Source organism: Hyaena hyaena, unplaced genomic scaffold (assembly GCF_003009895.1).
Source record: "Hyaena hyaena isolate Hyena2069 unplaced genomic scaffold, ASM300989v1 scaffold_214, whole genome shotgun sequence".
Lineage (NCBI taxonomy): Eukaryota > Metazoa > Chordata > Mammalia > Carnivora > Hyaenidae > Hyaena > Hyaena hyaena.
The window spans coordinates 2,215,368-2,233,952 of record NW_024080842.1 but is presented as its reverse complement, the minus strand read 5'-3'; the positions used below and the strand labels follow the sequence as shown (position 1 = coordinate 2,233,952).

Below are 18,585 nucleotides of genomic sequence, written 5' to 3'. Positions count from 1 at the left end.
TAAATGAATGAGTATGGCTGTGTCACAATAAAACTTTAGTTACAAAAACAAACAGTGGGTCAGATTTGCCCATCCCTGGTATAGAGTGTAATACAGTAGTCCTTAAATTTAAGAATAATCATGTTGTGGGGCACCTGGGTGGCTCAGTTGGCTAATAAGCGTCCAACTTCGGCTCAGGTCGTGATCTCATGATTTGTGGGTTCGAGCCCTGCATCGGGTTCTGTGCTGACAGCTAGCTCAGAGCCTGGAGCCTGTTTCAGATTCTGTGTCTCCCTGTCTCTCTGACCCTCCCCTGCTCACATTCTCTCTCTTGCTCTCAGAAATAAAACATTTTTTAAAAAGTTAAAAAAAAAATGAATGATCATGTTGTTTGTAGACCCAGTGAAACAGGCAATCCCTCTAATGGAAAAAAATTTTCAGTATATTTTTTAAATGTTTATTTATTTTTTAGAGAGAGAGAGACAGAGACAAACCATGAGCAGGGGAGGAGCAGAAAGGAGGAGGAAGAATCTGAAACAGGCTCCAGGCTCTGAGCTGTCAGCACAGAGCCCAACACAGGGCTTGAACCCACAAACTGTGGGATCATGACCTAAGCTAAAGTCAGACACTTACCTGACTGAGCCACCAGGCTCCCCAAAACTTTTCAATATTTATTGTTGTATTGTAAACACCATCTTTCATTATATTTTAGCATGGTGAAAAAGGTTCAGGTGCCAAAGACATAAGAAAAAAAATATACACCACAATCAAGTGGGATTTATTCCAGGAATGCAAGTTGATTCAATATGCAACAATCAATGCAATCAATCTATTTAATCAATAGATTAAAAAATAAAATGCACATGATCATCTCAATAGGTGCAGAAAAAGCATTTGACCAACACCACCCTTTCATAGTAAAAACTCTCAACAAACTAGGAATAAAAGGAAATTTTGTCAACTTGATAAAGTTCATCTACAAAAAACCCACAGCTAAATTTATACTCAATGGTAAAAGATTCGACGCTTTTCCCCTAAAATTAGGAATGAGACAAAAATGTCTATTCTTACCACTTCTTTCCAATATTGTGCTATAGGTTCTTGCCAGAGAAATTAGGATGAAAAGGAAACAGAAGGCATCCAGACCAGAAAAGAAATAAAATTATCTCTATTCACAGTTGACATGATCTTGTATACAGAAAGTCCTAAGGAATCCACAAAACAATTATTAGAACTAATAAGTTCAGTGGCGCCTGGGTGGATCAGTCCAGTAAGCACCTGACTTCAGCTCAGGTCATGATCTCACAGCTCATGGATTTGTGGCCCCTGGTGGGCTCTGTACTGATGTCTTTGAGCTTGGAGCATGCCTCAGATTCTGTGTCTCCCTCTCTCTCTGCCTCACTCATACTCGTGTCCCCCCCCCCCCCCCCGAAGAATAAATAAATAGAGGCACCTGGGTGGCTCAGTTGGTTAAGTGCCTGACTTGGGCTCTGGCCATCATCTCACAGTTTGTGGGTTTGAACCCTGCATCAGGCACTGTGCTGACAGCTCAGAGCCTGGGGCCTGATTCAGATTCTGTCTCCCTGTCTCTCTGCCTCACTTCTGCCCATGGTCTGTTTGTCTTTCTCTCAAAACGAATAAACATTTAAAAAAATTTTTAAAGAGTAAGTGAGCATTAGAAATATTGTTGAAAGAAATTGAAGATCTAAATATATAAAAAATGTCCTATGTTCATAGGTTAGCAAATTTAACATTACTTAGATGACGGTACTCTCCAAAATGACCTATAGAGTCGGTGTAATCTTTATCAGAATCCTAGCTGTCTTATTTAAAAAATAAAATAAAATTGACAAGCTAATCCTAAAATTCATATGAAGCTGCAAGGAACGCAGAATAGCCAAAACAATCTTGAAAAGGAGCAAAGTTGGAAGACTCACACTTCCCTATTTCAAACTTAATACAAAGCAATAGTAATCTAAACAGTGACATTCTGGAACAAGGACAGACATACAGATCAATGGTTCAGAACTGAAAGTCCAGAAATAAATCTCTACATTTCTGCTCAACTGATTTTCTACAAGTGTGCCAAGACCATTCAATGAGCGAAAAACATTCTGTTCAACAAATGCTGCTCAGACATCTGGATAGCTGCTTACAAAAGCAGAAAAACCCTTACCTTATACCATATATAAAAATTAACTCAGAAAAGACCAAAAACTTAAATGTAAGAACAAATACTCTAGAATGTTAGAAGAGGGCCACCTGGGTGGCTCAGCTGGTTAAGCACTGACTTCAGTTCAGGTCATGATCTCAGAGTTTGTGGGTTTGAGACCTGCATCGGACTCTGTGCTGACAGCTCTGAGTCCGGAGCCTACTCCGGATCCTGTGTCTCCTCTCTCTTTCTGCCCCTCTCCTGCTTGTACTCTGTCTCTCTCTCTCTCTCAAAAATAAAAATAAACATTTTTTAAAATTAAAATACTTAGAAGAAAACATATGGGTACATCTTCATAACCTTGGAGTCAACAAAAGATTCTTAAATATGACACCAAAAGCATAGATAACAAATGAAAAAAATAAAAAAAGTGCACTTCATAAAAATTAAAAACTTTTCTCACAGGACACCATCAAGAAAATGAAGAAACAACCCATAGAATGAGAGAAAATAATTAAAAACATATTATCTGATAAGGAATTTGTATCGAGAATATACAATGCATTCCAACAATTCAATAATAAAAAGCCAATACAATTTAACAATGGGCAAAGGAACAAACAATCCAGTGAAGAAATGAGCAGAAGACATGAATAGACATTTTTCCAAAGAAGACATCCAGATGGCTAACAGACACATGAAAAGATGCTCAATGTCACTTATCATCAGGGAAATAAAAACCAAAAGCACAATGAGATATGACCTCACACCTGTCAGAATGGCTAAAATTAACAACACAGGAAACAAAAGATGTTGGCAAGGACTTGGAGAACACTGGTGGTGGGAATGCAAACTGGTGCAGCCACTCTGGAAAATAGTATAAGTTTCCCCAAAAAGTTAGAAATAGAACTACCCTATAATTCAGCAATTACACTACTAGATATTTACCCAAAGGATACAAAAATACAGATTCAAAGGGATACATGAACCCTGATGTTTATAGCAGCATTATCAACAACAGCCAACCTATGGAAACGGCCCAAGTGCCCATCAACTGATGAATGGATAAAGGAGATGTAGTACACACGCGCACACACACCACACACACACACACACACACACACGCAGGGATATTATTTAGCCATCAAAAATAATGAAATCTTGCCATTTGCAATGATGTGGATGGAGCTAGAGTATACTATGCTAAGTGAAATAAGTAAGAGAAAGACCAATACCGTATGATTTCACTCATATGTGGAATTTAGGAAACAAAACAGATGAACATATGGGAAGGAGAAAAAAAAGAGGGAAGCAAACCTTAAGAGACTTTTAAGATTTCTTTAAATGTTTTATTTATTTCTGAGAGAGAGAGAGAGACAGCATGAGCAGGGGAGAGTCAGAGAGAGAGGGAGACACAGAATCTGAAGCAGGCTACAAGCTCTGAGCTAGCTGCAAGCACAGAGCCCGACGCAGGCTCGAACCCACGAACCGTGAGATCATGACCTGAACCGAAGTCGGAGGGTCAACCGACTGAGCCACCCAGGCGCCCCCTTAAGAGACTTTTAATGGTAGAACACAAACTGAGGGTAGATGGAGGGAGGTTGATGGGGGATGGGCTAAATGAGTGATGGACAGCAGGAGGGCACTTGTTATGATGAGCTCTGAGAGCTGTATGTAAGTAACAAATCACCAAATTCTATTCCTGAAACCAGTAATACACTATATGTCAACTAATTCGAATTTAAATGAAAATTTTGCAGGGGTGCGCCTGGATGGCTAAGTCAGTTAAGCATCCAACTCTTGATTTTGGCTCAGGTCATCTCAGGGTGTGTGAGATTGAGCCCCTCATCAGGCTCTGTTAAGACAGTGCAGAGCCAATTTGGGATGGTTCACTCTCTTCCTTTCTCTGCTCCTCCCCAACATGTGTGTTCCATCCCTCCCTCTCCCCCTTACCCCCCCCACTTCTATCTCAAAATAAATGAAAAACATTTTAAAAATCTTTAAAAAAAGAAAGTAGATTAGTGTTTCCTTAAGGCTGGAGAAGAAGCGTGGGGATACAGAATGGTGTACACAGGGACAATACAGCATTTTTTTAATGATTTTTTTTTAATGTTTTTTATTTATTTCTGAGAGAGAGACAGCATGATCAGGGGAGGGTCAGAGAGAGAGGGAGACACAGAATTCGAAGCAGACTCCAGGCTCTGAGCTAGATGTCAGCACAGAGCCCGACGCAGGGTTCGAACCCACGTGAACTGTAAGATCATGACCCGGGCGAAAGTCGGATGCCCAACCAACTGAGCCACTCAGGCGCCCCAATGATGATTTATTTTTAAGAGAGACAGACATAGCGTGAGCGGGGGAAGGGGCAGAGAGAGAGGGAGACACAGAAACCGTAACAGGCTCCAAGCTCTGAACTGTCAGCAGCACAGAACTTGACACAGGGCTTGAACTCAGGAACCATGAGATCGTCATCATCGGAGCTGAAGTCAGATGCTTAACCAACTGAGCCTCCCAGACACCCCCAGTGTTTCTTTTAAAGTGATAAAAATGGGGACACCTGGGTGGCTCAATTGGTTAAGCATCCTACTTCAACTCAGGTCATGATCTCACTGCTTGTGGGTTCACACCCCACATCCGGCTCTGTGCTGACACCTCAGAGCCTGGAGCCTGCTTCTAATTGTCTCCATCACTCTCTACCCCTCCCCTGCTTTCACTCTGTCTCTCTCTCTCAAATATAAACATTTAATTTTTTTAACAATAAACTATTAAAAATTAATTTTAAAAATTTTAAACAAAGTGATAAAAATGTTCTAAAATTATGGTGATATTACTATCTGTGAATACTAAAAACCATTGAATTTCATACGTTAAATGCATCAATTGTATTACGTATGAATTCTATCTCAATAAAGCTTTCTTTTAAAAAAGAACAAGTAGTGGGCATTTAAAATATTTGCTTCCAGAAGTCAAGATGATAATTGAAAAACTAAGTATAATGTCATAACTATGTATTAACAACGTACATATGGGGAAGAATGGGGAGAGTATATCAATAAGCATTTTTAACTGTTTTAGAGCTCATAATAATGGGTAGTATTAGTATAGTAATCTTGAGACTGAGTAATTATGGCATATTTTATCATTCTTTATGCCTTTGAGAACGAGGATTCTTAGAAGAAAGGAAATACACCAGTAATAGAGAAGTTAAGTAAAAACACTGCAACCCTGAATTTCAATTGTAAGTATCAGTAAACTCCCATGATATATATATATATATATATATAGTCCATATATATATATGGACTAGAACAACATGTCAGTCAGGATTCAAGGAAACAAAGACTAGGGTATGTTAAAAGAACTCAGAAGCCAACTTGAAAAGGCTCCCACTGGCCATTGGTGGAAAATTTGTACATGAATAATAATTGCAATGCATTGAAATCCATTAAATGTGTTTAAGTCCATGAGTTCATAATAATATTTTTAAAAAATTAATTGAGGTGACCTTTGGGAGATAATTCATTTTGAAAATTGATAAATAATCAAATGTTTATTCTACCCTCTCTCTATGAACTATATGGAGATGAGGGGAAATGTCCCTTTATAAGAGTATTATAAGTAATAAAAAGAGATGATAAAATTAAAATACCACCATTTTGCAAACCCCAATGAATTGATGTAGTCAGCCATTAAACATCAATGACTACTAACATCACAGAAAGACACAGTCAGACTTATCCCTCTCCTGATGACAGAAGACAGTACTGCCTGTAATCTTGCCAAATGCCAATTTGCACAAAATATAAAGGACAAAGAAACATGTTGAACTCCACTGTGAGTATGCAATCAACAAAATTCAGACTCAGAAACTCGACGGTCTGGGTTCTTCAACAGATAAGTTGTCAGAAAAATAAAAGAATAGAGTAAATTATTGTAGTTTAAAAGAGACTTTAAAAACATATCAAATCTTATTTAAATACAAAAGCAAGGCTAGTTTTAACAAATACGCCACAGTAATATAAGATTATGCCATTAGGGGAAGCAGAAATTGGGGGAGGGCTGTAGGGGAACTCTCTACTATCTTTGCAACATTTCTATAAATATAAAATTATTCCGAAATAAGAAAGTTTATTTAAAAAAGAGTGCCTGGGCAGCTAAGCTGAGCATCCAACTCTTGATTTTGGCTCAGAGCATGATCTCAGGGTTCATGGGATTGAGTCCCCCATCTTGGGATTGTCTCTGCCTCTGTCCCTCCCCTGCTCATAATCTCTTTCTCTCAAAAATAAAAAAATTCAAACTTAAAACAAAACAAAAAGAATGCTGTGGAGGGAGGGGGGAATAATAAGTGTTGGCAAGGATATGGAGAAATCATAGTCCCTATATTATTATGCTGGTGGTAATGTAAAGCGATTACAGACACTTTGCAAAGCAGTCTGGCAGTTCCTCAGAAGATCAAACATAGTTACCAGAGACCCACAATTCCAGCTCCCAGGTACACTCCCAAAGGAATTAAACATTAAAATATGTACACAAATGTTCAAAATGGTATTATTCATAATACCCAAAAAGTAGAAACAATCAGAATGTCTATCAACTAATGAATGGATAGAAAAAATGCGGTATATCCATAGAGTGGATACTATTCAGCTGTAAAAATAAATTAAGTACTGGGGCACCTGGAAGGCTCATTCAGTTGAGCATCCTACTCTTGATTTCCACTTGGGTCATGATCTCACAGTTTTCGAGACTGAGACCTCACATCAGGTTCTTCACTGAAAGCACGGAGCCTGGCTGGGATTCTCCCTCTCCCTCTCTCTGCCCCTCCTCCTAACTCGCTATTGATCTCCCCCTCTCTCTCAAAATAAATTAAAAAGAAAAAAAGCAATGAACTACATGCTACATGCATGCTGATACATGCTACAACATGGATTACCCTTGAAAATAATATTTAAAGTGAGAGAAATCAGTCCCCAAAAAATACATATTGCATAATTTCATTTATATGAAATGTTCAGAATAGCAAACCCATAAAGAATGAAAGGAGATTGGTGGTTGCCTAGGTTCTGGAAGACTTGGCAGGAAATGGAGAGTGACTGCTAATGGATACAGGGTTCCTTTTTTGGGGTGATAAACATTTTTTAAAATTGAATGTAGTAATGATTGCACAACTTTGTGAATATACTAAAAGCCAGTGGATTGTACATTCATTTATTTAAAAAATTTATTTTTTAAAAAATTTTTATAGTTTATTTATTTTTGAGACAGAGACAGAGCATGAGTGGGGGAGGGGCAGAGAGAGAGGGAGACACAGAATCCAAAAAAGGCTCCAGGCTCTGAGCTGTCAGCACAGAGCCTGACATGGGGTTCGAACTCAGGAACCGTGAGTTATGACCTGAGCCAAAATGAATAGCTCAACTGACTGAGCCACCCAGGAGCTCTTGAATTGTACAATTGAATTGGGTGAATTTTATGGTATGTGAGTCATATCTCAAAAAAAACTGTCATCACAAAAGGGTAGATTAAACTAAGTAGATATACTTAAGGAAGCAGATAAAACTATAAAGAAATATAAAGAACTGAATATAATAAAAGTCAACAACATCATGGTTACTTTTGGGACAAGGGAGAGTGATAAAATTCGAATAGGGAACATGAAGAGCCTTTTGGGGAGGCAGAAAAAATTTTTTTTAATTCAAGTATAATTAATATAGTATTATATTAGTTTCAAGTATATAATATGATTCAATAATCCTATACACTACTCATTGTTCATCATAAGTGTTTCTTAATTCCCTTCACCTATTTCATCCATCCTTTCATCCAAAAATTCTATTTTTTGACCTGGTGGTAAGACTATACATTTGTTGTGCTGAATTTTCTGTCACCTCTTTGTTGTTTTACAATAAAAAAATTTTTTTTAAAGATTCACTAGTAAATTTATTTCAGACATAATGTAAAGTACCTAATTTACCATGTACAAGTCCTCAATTTTGGCTCTGTGGAATACAAGAGATTATAACTGTTCTCGAGGATCCTACCTTTCAGCAGGAAGCATTTCTTTTTAAAAAGAGCTAGAACTAGACCATATTAAATATTAACTGGCCCCAAATTTACACACAGTGAAGAAGAAGATTTAGAAAGGGATATGATTTGGGGCAAGGGTTAGGAATAGGGAGTGCATGAGAAGAGTAATTTAAGATATCATGAAGAGAGGGTAAAACTGGGACATAGATCTTATGGAAGCTATATTTACTGAGTATTTATTATATTTTAACCTTTTTCATTCATTAAATTATTTAATCCACACCACAAACCTATGAAGCCTTCCTATTATTATTTCCATTATACAGATAAAGTAACTGAGGCACAGAGATGGTGTATGTAGGGATCAGTGGAAAGCACTGTTTAAAAGGTATTCAGGGTGGGGCGCCTGGGTGCCTTAGTTGGTTAAGCGTCCGACTTTCGCTTAGGTCATGATCTCACGGTTCGTGGGTTCGAGCCCCGTGTCGGGCTCTGTGCTGACTGCCATCTCAGAGCCTGGAGCCTGTTTCAGAGTCTGTGACTCCCTCTCTCTCTGACCCTCCCCTGCTCACACTGTCTCTCTCTCTCCTAGAAATAAATAAAAAAAAAATTTAAAAAAAAGAATATAGCTAGTTTGTTATAATTTTGATTTATAGGCAATAATAAATATATACTTAAAAAGTGTTCAGTGAAAACCTCTAGCTGCAAAAGGGTATGAATGGTATGATTTGAAATACTTTTGGGCATTAAAAAGAGTGCTATTAGTGGTATGTTAGGACAATGAGTNGCTTCAGATTCTGCGTCTCCCTCTCTCTGCCCCTCCCCCACTCATGCTCTGTCTCTGTCTCTCAAAAATAAATAAACATTAAAACTAAATTTAAAAAAAAAAAGAAAAGGTGGGGCGCCTGGGTGGCTTAGTCGGTTAAGCATCCGACTTTTGCTTGGGTCATGATCTTGCAGTTCGTGGGTTCGAGCCCCGCGTCAGGCCCTGTGCTGACTGCCAGCTCAGAGCCTGGAGCCTGTTTCAGAGTCTGTGACTCCCTCTCTCTCTGACCCTCCCCTGCTCACGCTGTCTCTCTCTCTCCTAGAAATAAATAAAACATTAAAAAAAATTAAAAAAAAAAAGAAAAGGTACTCAGGGGTGACCTTGGGCCAATTAGTTTACCTTTCTGTGCTTTATATCCTCTTATTTTAAATGGGGATGATAAGGGGGATGGGCAAAATGAGTGTAGGAGAGTAGGAGATACAGGCTTCCAGTCACAAAATGATTCAGTCATGGTAATAAAAGGCACAGCATAGGGAATGTAGTCAATGATATTATGATTAATATTTTAAGGTAACAAATGGTAGCTACAGTTGTAGTGAGGTTAGTATGACATAAACAGATATTGAATTGTTATGTTGTACACCTGAAACTAATGTACTATTGTGTGTCAACTATTTTCATTCTTTTTTTTTTAAGATTTTACTTTTAAGTAATGTCTACACCCAACATGGGATTTGAACTCACAACCCTGGGAACAAGAGTTGCATGCTCCAATGGCAGAGCTGGCCAGGTGCCCCGCAACTATTTTCAAATAAAAAATGTTTTCAATAAAATATCCATATTATCATTTATAAGATTTTTTTTAAATAAAATAAAATGGGGATGATAACAGCAGCACCTTATCACAGGGCTGTTGAGAAAATTAAATTATTTGAGGCGTCTGGGTGGCTCAGTTGGTTAAGCATCCGACATCGGCTCAGAGAAAATTAAATTATTTAATGTACGTAAAGTATTTAGAACAGTTCCTGGCCATGAAGTTAATACTCATTAAAGTTAGATATTATTGTAAGAACACAATAACGGTTTCTAGGAAAAATGTGTGAGAATTATCCATGTTTCTACCCCACTGTCAGTTCTTGTATTAAGTTGGATCTCTTGGTCCCTTTATGTACATCAAGAACTTATTTACATATTAGAATGCCATTACATATACTGTTTCTACTGCTTCACGATAGACTGAGACGATGCTACTTTCTAAGGTATCTAGAAGAGCACAATTCAAAAATTATTCAACAGACTTTGTAAAGAGGGTGCCATATTCTGGAAAAGAGGAAACTTGGTAGTTCCAATGGTAACATTGGCAGAGTGAGGTAAATGATTCTGAAATCTTTGCAGAATGTAGAGGCTAAAGATAAAAAAGCGTAACTCTGCCAAGGTGGGGGCACAGCTTAAAGCAAGCACAGATACAGCCTGAGGGATGTCGGCACAGGTCACCTGGGGTTGGAGCCACTCAGCAGCACAGGACAAGCGTGGTAACATCATTATCTAGCAGGGCAGTTCCCTACAGGGTCTGTCTGCACTGTTTAGAGGCATCCCTTTCTTATCTCCAACCCAGAAGCAGAAGGCCAATGGTGTCAGTAGAAGGGGTGACAGATACACAATGCGAAAAAAAGAGATGGCCAGGAAAGGCCAGACAGGATCCCAAAATATACGTACTTTCCATAAAAGGTATCTTTCAATACTAATTCTGGAGCTCTATACCAGCGTGTGGCCACATAGTCCGTATAAATGTCCCCAGGAGCTGCTAGAGTTCGTGCAAAACCAAAATCACAGAGTTTAGTAATTCCTGACTGGGATACTAAAATATTCTCAGGTTTTATATCTCGATGAATGATCTAAAAAACAAACAGAAGATGCAATACATTAAAATGAAGTTTCATTATCTAGAGGATCACTCAAAAATTACAGAGATACTCTAGCTAACTAAGACAGTAAAGCTATTTTCTTACTGCAGGCAAAGGATTAACTGCACAATGCAAAAGCTAAATAGGTACGTATTTTCAATTCTTGTCATCTCAAAATGAAATGAAGTTAAGAAAACAGATATAATACTAAAAAGGTAAATCACATTCCTAAAAAGAAAACAAGTTAACTTTCCTTTAAACCTGTGTCATTCTAGATACAACTGCCCCTTCTCTCATTCCTTCACAGCTAAAACTCTTCAAGGTATTATCATTACTAAGTCTTTCTTTCTTATCACTCATTTATTCCTTAAAGTAATACAGTCATTTGTTCCCACATTCTATCAGATTGCCCTAAATCTCTCAATACATATCTTATTTGATACCTTAGAGTAAAAATGTTGCCAACTACTCCTCCCTTCCTGATTTCTAGGACCTATAATTCTCCCAGTCCCTTCCATTTTAGTGGCAGTTCCTCTTTCTCTATTCGTCTCTTAAATGTAGGATTCTGGTCTCGGGCTTTCTTTTCTCATACATTGCATTCCCTGGGCAATCACATCTACTCACTGGTTTTTTTACTTTATTTATCATGGAGACACCATATTCTCTTGGCTTTCTTCCCACCTATTGGCTGGTCCATCTCAGTCTCATCTACACTTCTAGCTTAGTAGCTAGCAATATACTGATGATTTCCAAATTTCTATTTCTAACCAAGATATGTCTCCTGATTTCCACAAGGAGTGAAAGTCTCCAAGAAGTCTGACAAGGTTGACCCATACATCCCTCAAACTTACCAAATCCAAAACTGAATGCTTCATTTTCTCCCTGAAACCTATTTGTTTTCAACAGTCCTTTAGTTCCGCAGATGAAACAAATATTACCCCACGGCTCAAGTCAGAAACCAAAGTATTTTTCTCCTTCAGCTCCCATATTTACTTCTATACTTAGTTCAAGTCCCCTCAACTCTCTCACCAAAATTGCTACATTGCTAGTTGGTCTCCCTGAATTCATTCTGATCCCCTCCAATCCAGTCACAGTACTTTTTATTTTATTTTAGAGAGAAAGATCATGAGCAGGGGAGAGGAGCGGGGCGGGGGGGGGGGGGGGGCGGAGAGAGACAGAGACAGAGACAGAGAGAGAATCTCAAGCAGGCTCTATGTTGTGCAGGGCTCGAACCCATGACCCTGGGATCATGACCTAAGCCGAAATTAAGAGCCAGACACTCAACTGAGCCATCCAGTTGCCCTCACATACTATTTTAAAATCACATGTGTGGAAGCACTGGGTGTTATATGGAAACGAACTTGACAATAAACTATTAAAAAAATAAAATAAAAAAAAATCACATGCGTGGGGCACCTGGCTGGCTCAGTGGGAAGAGCATGTGATTCTTGGTCTGAGGGTCATGGGTTCGAGTCATGGGTGTAGTAATTACTAAAAAAAAAATAAACCTTAAAAAAAGTACATGTGTAATCATGTCACTTCTCTGCTTAACATTCTCCAAGGATTTCCCATCCACAGAACAAACTTGAAACTCCTTAAAATGGCTTATAATGCCCTCTAGAGTTTGGTCCTCCCTTCCCTAGCCTGTAGAATTAGTTTCCCAGTTTTCCAAGGTTTGTCTCATCTCTGTGCATTTGCTGATGCTGTTCCAACTGCCTAGAACACTTTGCCTGGCCATCTATTTCCTTAGGTCATAGCTTAGATATTCATATAGCAATATAAATTTATATTAGTATTTAAGTAATCTCTATATCCAACCTGGGGGTTGAACTTACAACCTCGAGATCAAGAGTGACAGGCTCCAATGACTGAGCCAGCCAGGTGCCCCTATTTAATGATATTTTTTATTTCAATTTCTCATTGTTGATTGCCAACATGTGTTCTCACATCATTCTTTACTTCCCCCATTACATTATTTGTCATGTTATATGATTAGTTGCCTGTAACTCCCGCTAGACTGTAAATGCCATGAGGCAAGATGTCTGTCTTATTCAAGCTATATCCCCAGGGACCAGTACAGTGCCTAAAGCAAAGAAAGCATTTAAAAACCTTATGAATGAAACATATTCTCATCACTAACAAAGTATCATAGCACCAGTGAAAATATCTCAGTGACAGATATCTGGGATCTTTCCTTGTTTATACGACTCACTGCTATAAGCCTTTGGGATTTGCTCTTGTTCTCCCACAGTCTCCCTCCTTAAGTGGCTAAAACATTAACTTGGAGTAATGAGTCACCTTAAATGTGCCATCTACAAAACTATATTAATCCTTTGTTAAAGTTTATTCATTTGTCGGTGGGGGAGGGGAAGAGAGAGGGAGAGACAGAATCCAAAGCAGGCTCCATGCTCTCGGCACAAAGCCCCATGCGGGGCTCAGTCTCACCAACAGTGAGTTGAAATCAAGAGTCAGATGCTTAACTAACTGAGCCACCCAGGCACCCTATACTAATCCTTTTTTATTTCTACATCTTTTTTGAATGACTAGTACATGCTAAGCGCTATGCCAAGATCTAAGGATATAACATGAGAAAAGCTGATGTGGAAAAGCACATTAAGATACCACTTCCCATATTCTGCCCACCAGACATCCACCTCCTCAGTCTTTTAAAAACAAAGCAGAGGGGCACCTGGGTGGCTCAGTAGGTTAAGTGTCCAACTTAGGCTCAGGTCATGATCTCATAGTTCGTGGGTTAAGTCCCACATCGGGTTCTGTGCTGAAAGCTCAGATTCTGTGTCTGTTTCAGATTCTGTGTCTCCCTCTCTCTCTGCCCCTCCCCCACTTGTGCTCTGTCTCTGTCTCAAAAATAAAAAAAAATTAAAATTAAAAATGAAGCAGAAAGATCCACGCAGTCAATACCCTAATATTTTCATTCTATTCAACAACTAATACCATGACAACATGTGTAATTTTGTTATCATTGAGAACCACACACACTCTAAATCCCTATTTTTAAAACCTGTGTTTGACTGCATCCTCCTTGGCCTTCCACTATCACACTGTGACCTCCATAAATTTCTATTTGTTTAGGTCTTCTTTAATTTCTCTCAATCTTTAGTAATATTCAGCTTATAGATCTTGTATATCTGTTGTCAGATTCTAACTCTTTCATATTTTTGAAGCTGTTTAATGGTATATATTTTTAAGATTTTATCTGTAAGTAATCTCTACACCCAACTCAGGGCATGAACTTACAACCCTGAGATGAAGAGTCTCCAGGCTCCACTGACAGAACCAGCCAGGTGCCTCTATTTAATGGTATTCTTTTTATTTTTTATTTTTGTTTAATGTTTATTTCTGAAGGAGAGAGAGAGACAGAGTATGACTGGGGGAGGAGCAGAAAGGGAGACACAGAATCCGAAGGCAGGCTCTAGGCTCTGAGCTGTCAGGACAGAGCCCGATGCGGGTCTTGAATCTGCAAACTATGAGATCATGACCTGAGCTGAAGTCAGACGCTCAACTGACTGAGCCACCCAGGTGCCTCATGATATTCTTTATTTCAATTTCTGATTGTTGATTGCCAACATATAGAAATATAATTAATTTTGGTATATAGATCTTATATCCCACAACCTTGATAAATTTACAAATTAGTTCTCTTAATTTTACTGTATATTCCATAGGATTTTCTATATAGGTGATCATATCATCTGTAAATAAAGACAATTTTACTTCTCAAAAAAAAGGCACCATTTCACACCCACTAGAATGGCCTCAATCAAAATGACAAATAACAAAACAAAAAATTAATTTAAAAAGCACTATATGCTAACTTGGATGTAAATTTTTAAAATTAATAAAATTTTTAAAAAATTACAAATGACAAATATTGGGGAGGAAGTATATTGTTGGTGGAGATGTAAAATGATACAGACACTTTGGAAAACAGTTTGACAATTTCTTTAAAAAGTTAAAGCATAAAACCTATGACATATATGGTATTTCTTTTTTATGTAAGCTCTACACCCAACATGGGGCTTGAACTCATTACCCCCAAGATCAAGAGTCATAGGCTCTACTGATGGAGCGAGCCAGTCACTGCTTCCCATATAGTTTTTTTTTTTTTATTTAATAAAGTTTTATTTTCCAAAATGTACAGTTGGTGGGATCTGTTCATGCATCTTCACCGGCAGCTGGGGCATCTCCACCCTTGGTGTTTCTGGTGTAAATTACTTGGGCTCTGTGCTTTGAAACCAGTTTAATAAGTCCTTTACTAAGGAGCTCCTGAAGCGCTGCCCTGGCCAGGGAACCTCGAATCTCAGTCTCTCAGAAACAACAGCTGGAGTTATAAGCTTATAATTGGGAACTTCCTTACAGAGTTTGTCGTATGTTGCTTTGTCAAACAAGACCAGGTTATTGAGCTTGTCGCGAACTTTGCCTTTGGACCACTTCTTCTTTTTGGCCTTGCCTCCAGATTTATTCACTGGATCTTTGTCTTTTTTGGCCGATTTCCCGGCATCTTTCTTCTTCTTATCGTCCTTGGGCGGCATAGCTAAGCTCAGAGAGCAGCGGCCACCCCTGCAACCTCGCTAAGATGTCGGACAAAAAGGAAGCTCCCATATAGTATTCTTAACTGGCCTTATTTTACTTTCTTCTTTCTAGCTCCTGGTACCTTTGTAAACCAGCAGTCCCCAGAATCATGGTGAAAACCAGAAGCCTAGCAGCCATCATAGAAAGGACAGTGTTGTATCTCCTCCAAGCCTCCTTTCCCAGGTAACTGTCATTATTTTCCCTGTCTGACAAGTCACTAAAAATCCCACTAGAAGCCTTGCATTTATTTGATAAAATGTGGAGCTTGCCCAGTGCAAAAAGCCCATCTTCTGGGGCCTTGGTCAGAAATAATTAGCACACTATAATTAGAATACTAAAAAGAAAGCAGAGAGACAACTCATAGGAGAAAATATTTGCAAATTCTATACCTGATAAGTATCTAGTATCCAAAATATATAAAATAAAACTCAACAATAAAAAGACAAATAGTCCAGTTAAAAATTAGTAAAGCAGACACCTGGGTGGTCCAGTTGGTTGAGTGCTGGATTTTGGCTCCAGCTGCGATCTCACAATTCGTGAGTTCAAGCCCCACATTGGGCTCACTGCTGTCAGCATGAGCCCACTTCAGATCCTCTGTGCTCAACTCCTTCTGTCTGCTCATGTTATCTCTCTCAAAAATAAACATTAAAAAAAGTTAAAAAAAATAAAAATGAGTAAAGGACTCAAATAAACATTTCTTCAAAGAAGATATGCGAATGTGAATTTGCCAGTTCTGGATATTTCATTTTAATGGAATTTATGCTGTATGGTTTTTAACATCTGAATTTCTTCATTTAACATGAAGTTTCAAGGTGCATTCATGGTGTAGCATATATCAGTACTTAATTCTTTTTATGGATGAATATAATTCATTGTATGGATATTCCTCATTTGTTTATTCATTCATCAGGCTGATATATATTTGAATTGTTTCTACTTTTTAGGTATTATGAATAATGCTGCTATGAATATTCTTGTGCAAGTTTTTATGTGAACACATGTTTTCAATTCTATTGTGTAGATACCTAGGAGGAGAATTGTTAGGTCATATGGTAATTCTATATTTAACTTTTGGTGGAATTGCCAAACTGTTTTCCATACCATCCGCACCATTTTACATTACAACCAGCAGTGTATGAAGGCTCCAGTTTCTCTACTTCCTCACCAACATTCATCATTGTCTGCTTTTCAAATTACAGCCAGCCTGGTGAGTGTGATTTCCCATTGTAATTTTGATTTGTATTTTCATAATGACTAATGATATTGGGCATCATTTCATGTGCCATCAGCCATTTATGTATCTTTAAAAAATGTCAATCCAAGTCCTTTGCCCACATTTAAATTGCATTGTCTTTATTTATATGTATTTTACATATCCTGGATACTTATCAGATATACAATTTGCAAATATTTTCTCCCATTCTGCGAACTTATTTTTTTTTTTTAATGTTTATTTTTGAGAGAGAGAGCATGCGCACTTGCAAGCAGGGGACAGAGGATCTGAAGTAGGCTCTGTGCTAACAGCAGAGAGCCTAATATGGGGCTTGAACTCATGGACCATGACATCATGCATGAGATCATGACCTGAGCCCAAGTCAGACACTTAACTGACTGAGCCACCCAAGAGCCTCTGAACTTTTTACTTTCTTGATAGTGGCCTTCGATGTGCAAAAATTTTTAATTTTGATGAAATTCAATTTACCTATTTTTTTCTTTAATTGCTTTTGCTTTTGATGTATATCTAAAGAACCATTGACTTGACGTGCCTGGCTGGCTCAGATGGTAAAGCATGCAGCTCTTGATCTCAGGACAGTAGGTTCACGCATCACGCTGGTTGTAGAGATTAATAATAAATCTTAAAAAAAGAAAAAACCTCTCAACTAATAAATGGTCACAGATTTTCACCTACATTTTCTTGTAAGACTTTTATAGTTTTCCCTCTTATACTTAGGTCTTTGATCCATTTAGATTTAGTTTTTGTACATAGTGTGAACACTCAGACCTAGGATTCAAACAAAGAGTTTGCTTCTTTACTTTGTAGTGGAATGTACCAGAACTACATAAAACTCCACATTGAAATCTGATTTATCACCTGAAACGAATATTATACTATATGCTAAATGGAATATGAAGAAATTTTTAAAACTTTTTAAAACTTAAAAAAGTATTTTTATTTATTTTTTCAAGTGTTTGTTTATTTTGAGATTGAAAGAGAGACCAACCAGGGGAGGGGCAGAGAGAGAGAGGGAGAGAGAAGCTCAAGGATGCTCTGTGCTCTCAGTGCAGAGCCTGAAATGGGGCTCAAACTCATGAATTGTCAGATCATGACTTGAGCCGAAATCAAGACTGAACCACCCAGGCGCCCCTAATAAAACTTTTTTCAGTGTTTATTTTTGAGGGAGACAACATGTGGAGGATAGAAAGAGAGGTGGGGGACAGAGGACCCAAAGAGGCTCCGCTCTAACCACAGAGAGCTCAATGTGGGCCTTGAACCCACCAACTGTAAGATCATGACCTGAGCTGAAGCTGGATGCTTAACCAACCAAGACACTCAGTTGTTAGGTGCCCCTAGGTGTTAGTTGTTATTTAGGTGCCCCTAAAACTCTGATTTTAATACTTCTGTTTATACAGCTCTATGTGCTTAAATGTTAACACTCACCTGAGGAGAGAGTTCTAATTTCCCTATCATCTAACAGCCTCAGAAAACCTGGTTGTTGTGGGTTTTTTTAATTCTTCTTTTTTTTTTTCTTTTTTAAAATGTTTTATTTATTTCTGAGAGAGAAAGACAGAGAGACAGCATGAGCAGGGGAGGGTCAGAGAGAGAGGGAGACACAGAATCCAAAGCAGGCTCTTGGCTCTGAGCTGTCAGCACAGAGCCTGACGCGGGGCTCGAACCCACGAACTGTGAGATCATGACCAGAGCCAAAGTCAGATGCTTAACTGACTGAGTCACCCAGGCACCCCAGAAAACCTGGTTTTAAGTCATCCAGAACTTCAATTTGATAAACTTTCCAGGTGAATGTTATACAATTAAATGCTAAAGTACATATGATAAAAAAGCCAGTAGCTTCCCAAAAAAGGCTGAATAAAGATGCCTGAGGTAGACCAAAAGACTGGGAAATCCCTTATGCCCTAAAATACAAATGGAATCCTTGAATGAATCCCGATCTTAA

General features: G+C 38.3%; 1 protein-coding gene and 1 pseudogene across 7 annotated transcripts in view; both read right to left on the bottom strand.

Moving 5' to 3' along the window:
• The window catches only part of CDKL3 (cyclin dependent kinase like 3), a 117,896-nt gene that overhangs the window by 84,357 nt on the left and 14,954 nt on the right, over positions 1–18,585 (bottom strand). For 6 of the 7 annotated variants that reach the window (XM_039242282.1, XM_039242283.1, XM_039242277.1 and 3 more), the window contains exon 4: positions 10,635–10,813. The exons of the other annotated variant lie outside the window; for it this stretch is intronic. In XM_039242282.1, the coding sequence (XP_039098213.1) occupies positions 10,635–10,813 (179 nt within the window). The remainder of the gene's footprint in view (positions 1–10,634; positions 10,814–18,585) is intronic. 7 annotated transcript variants of the gene reach the window in all.
• On the bottom strand, positions 14,949–15,433 carry LOC120238511 (annotated as a pseudogene).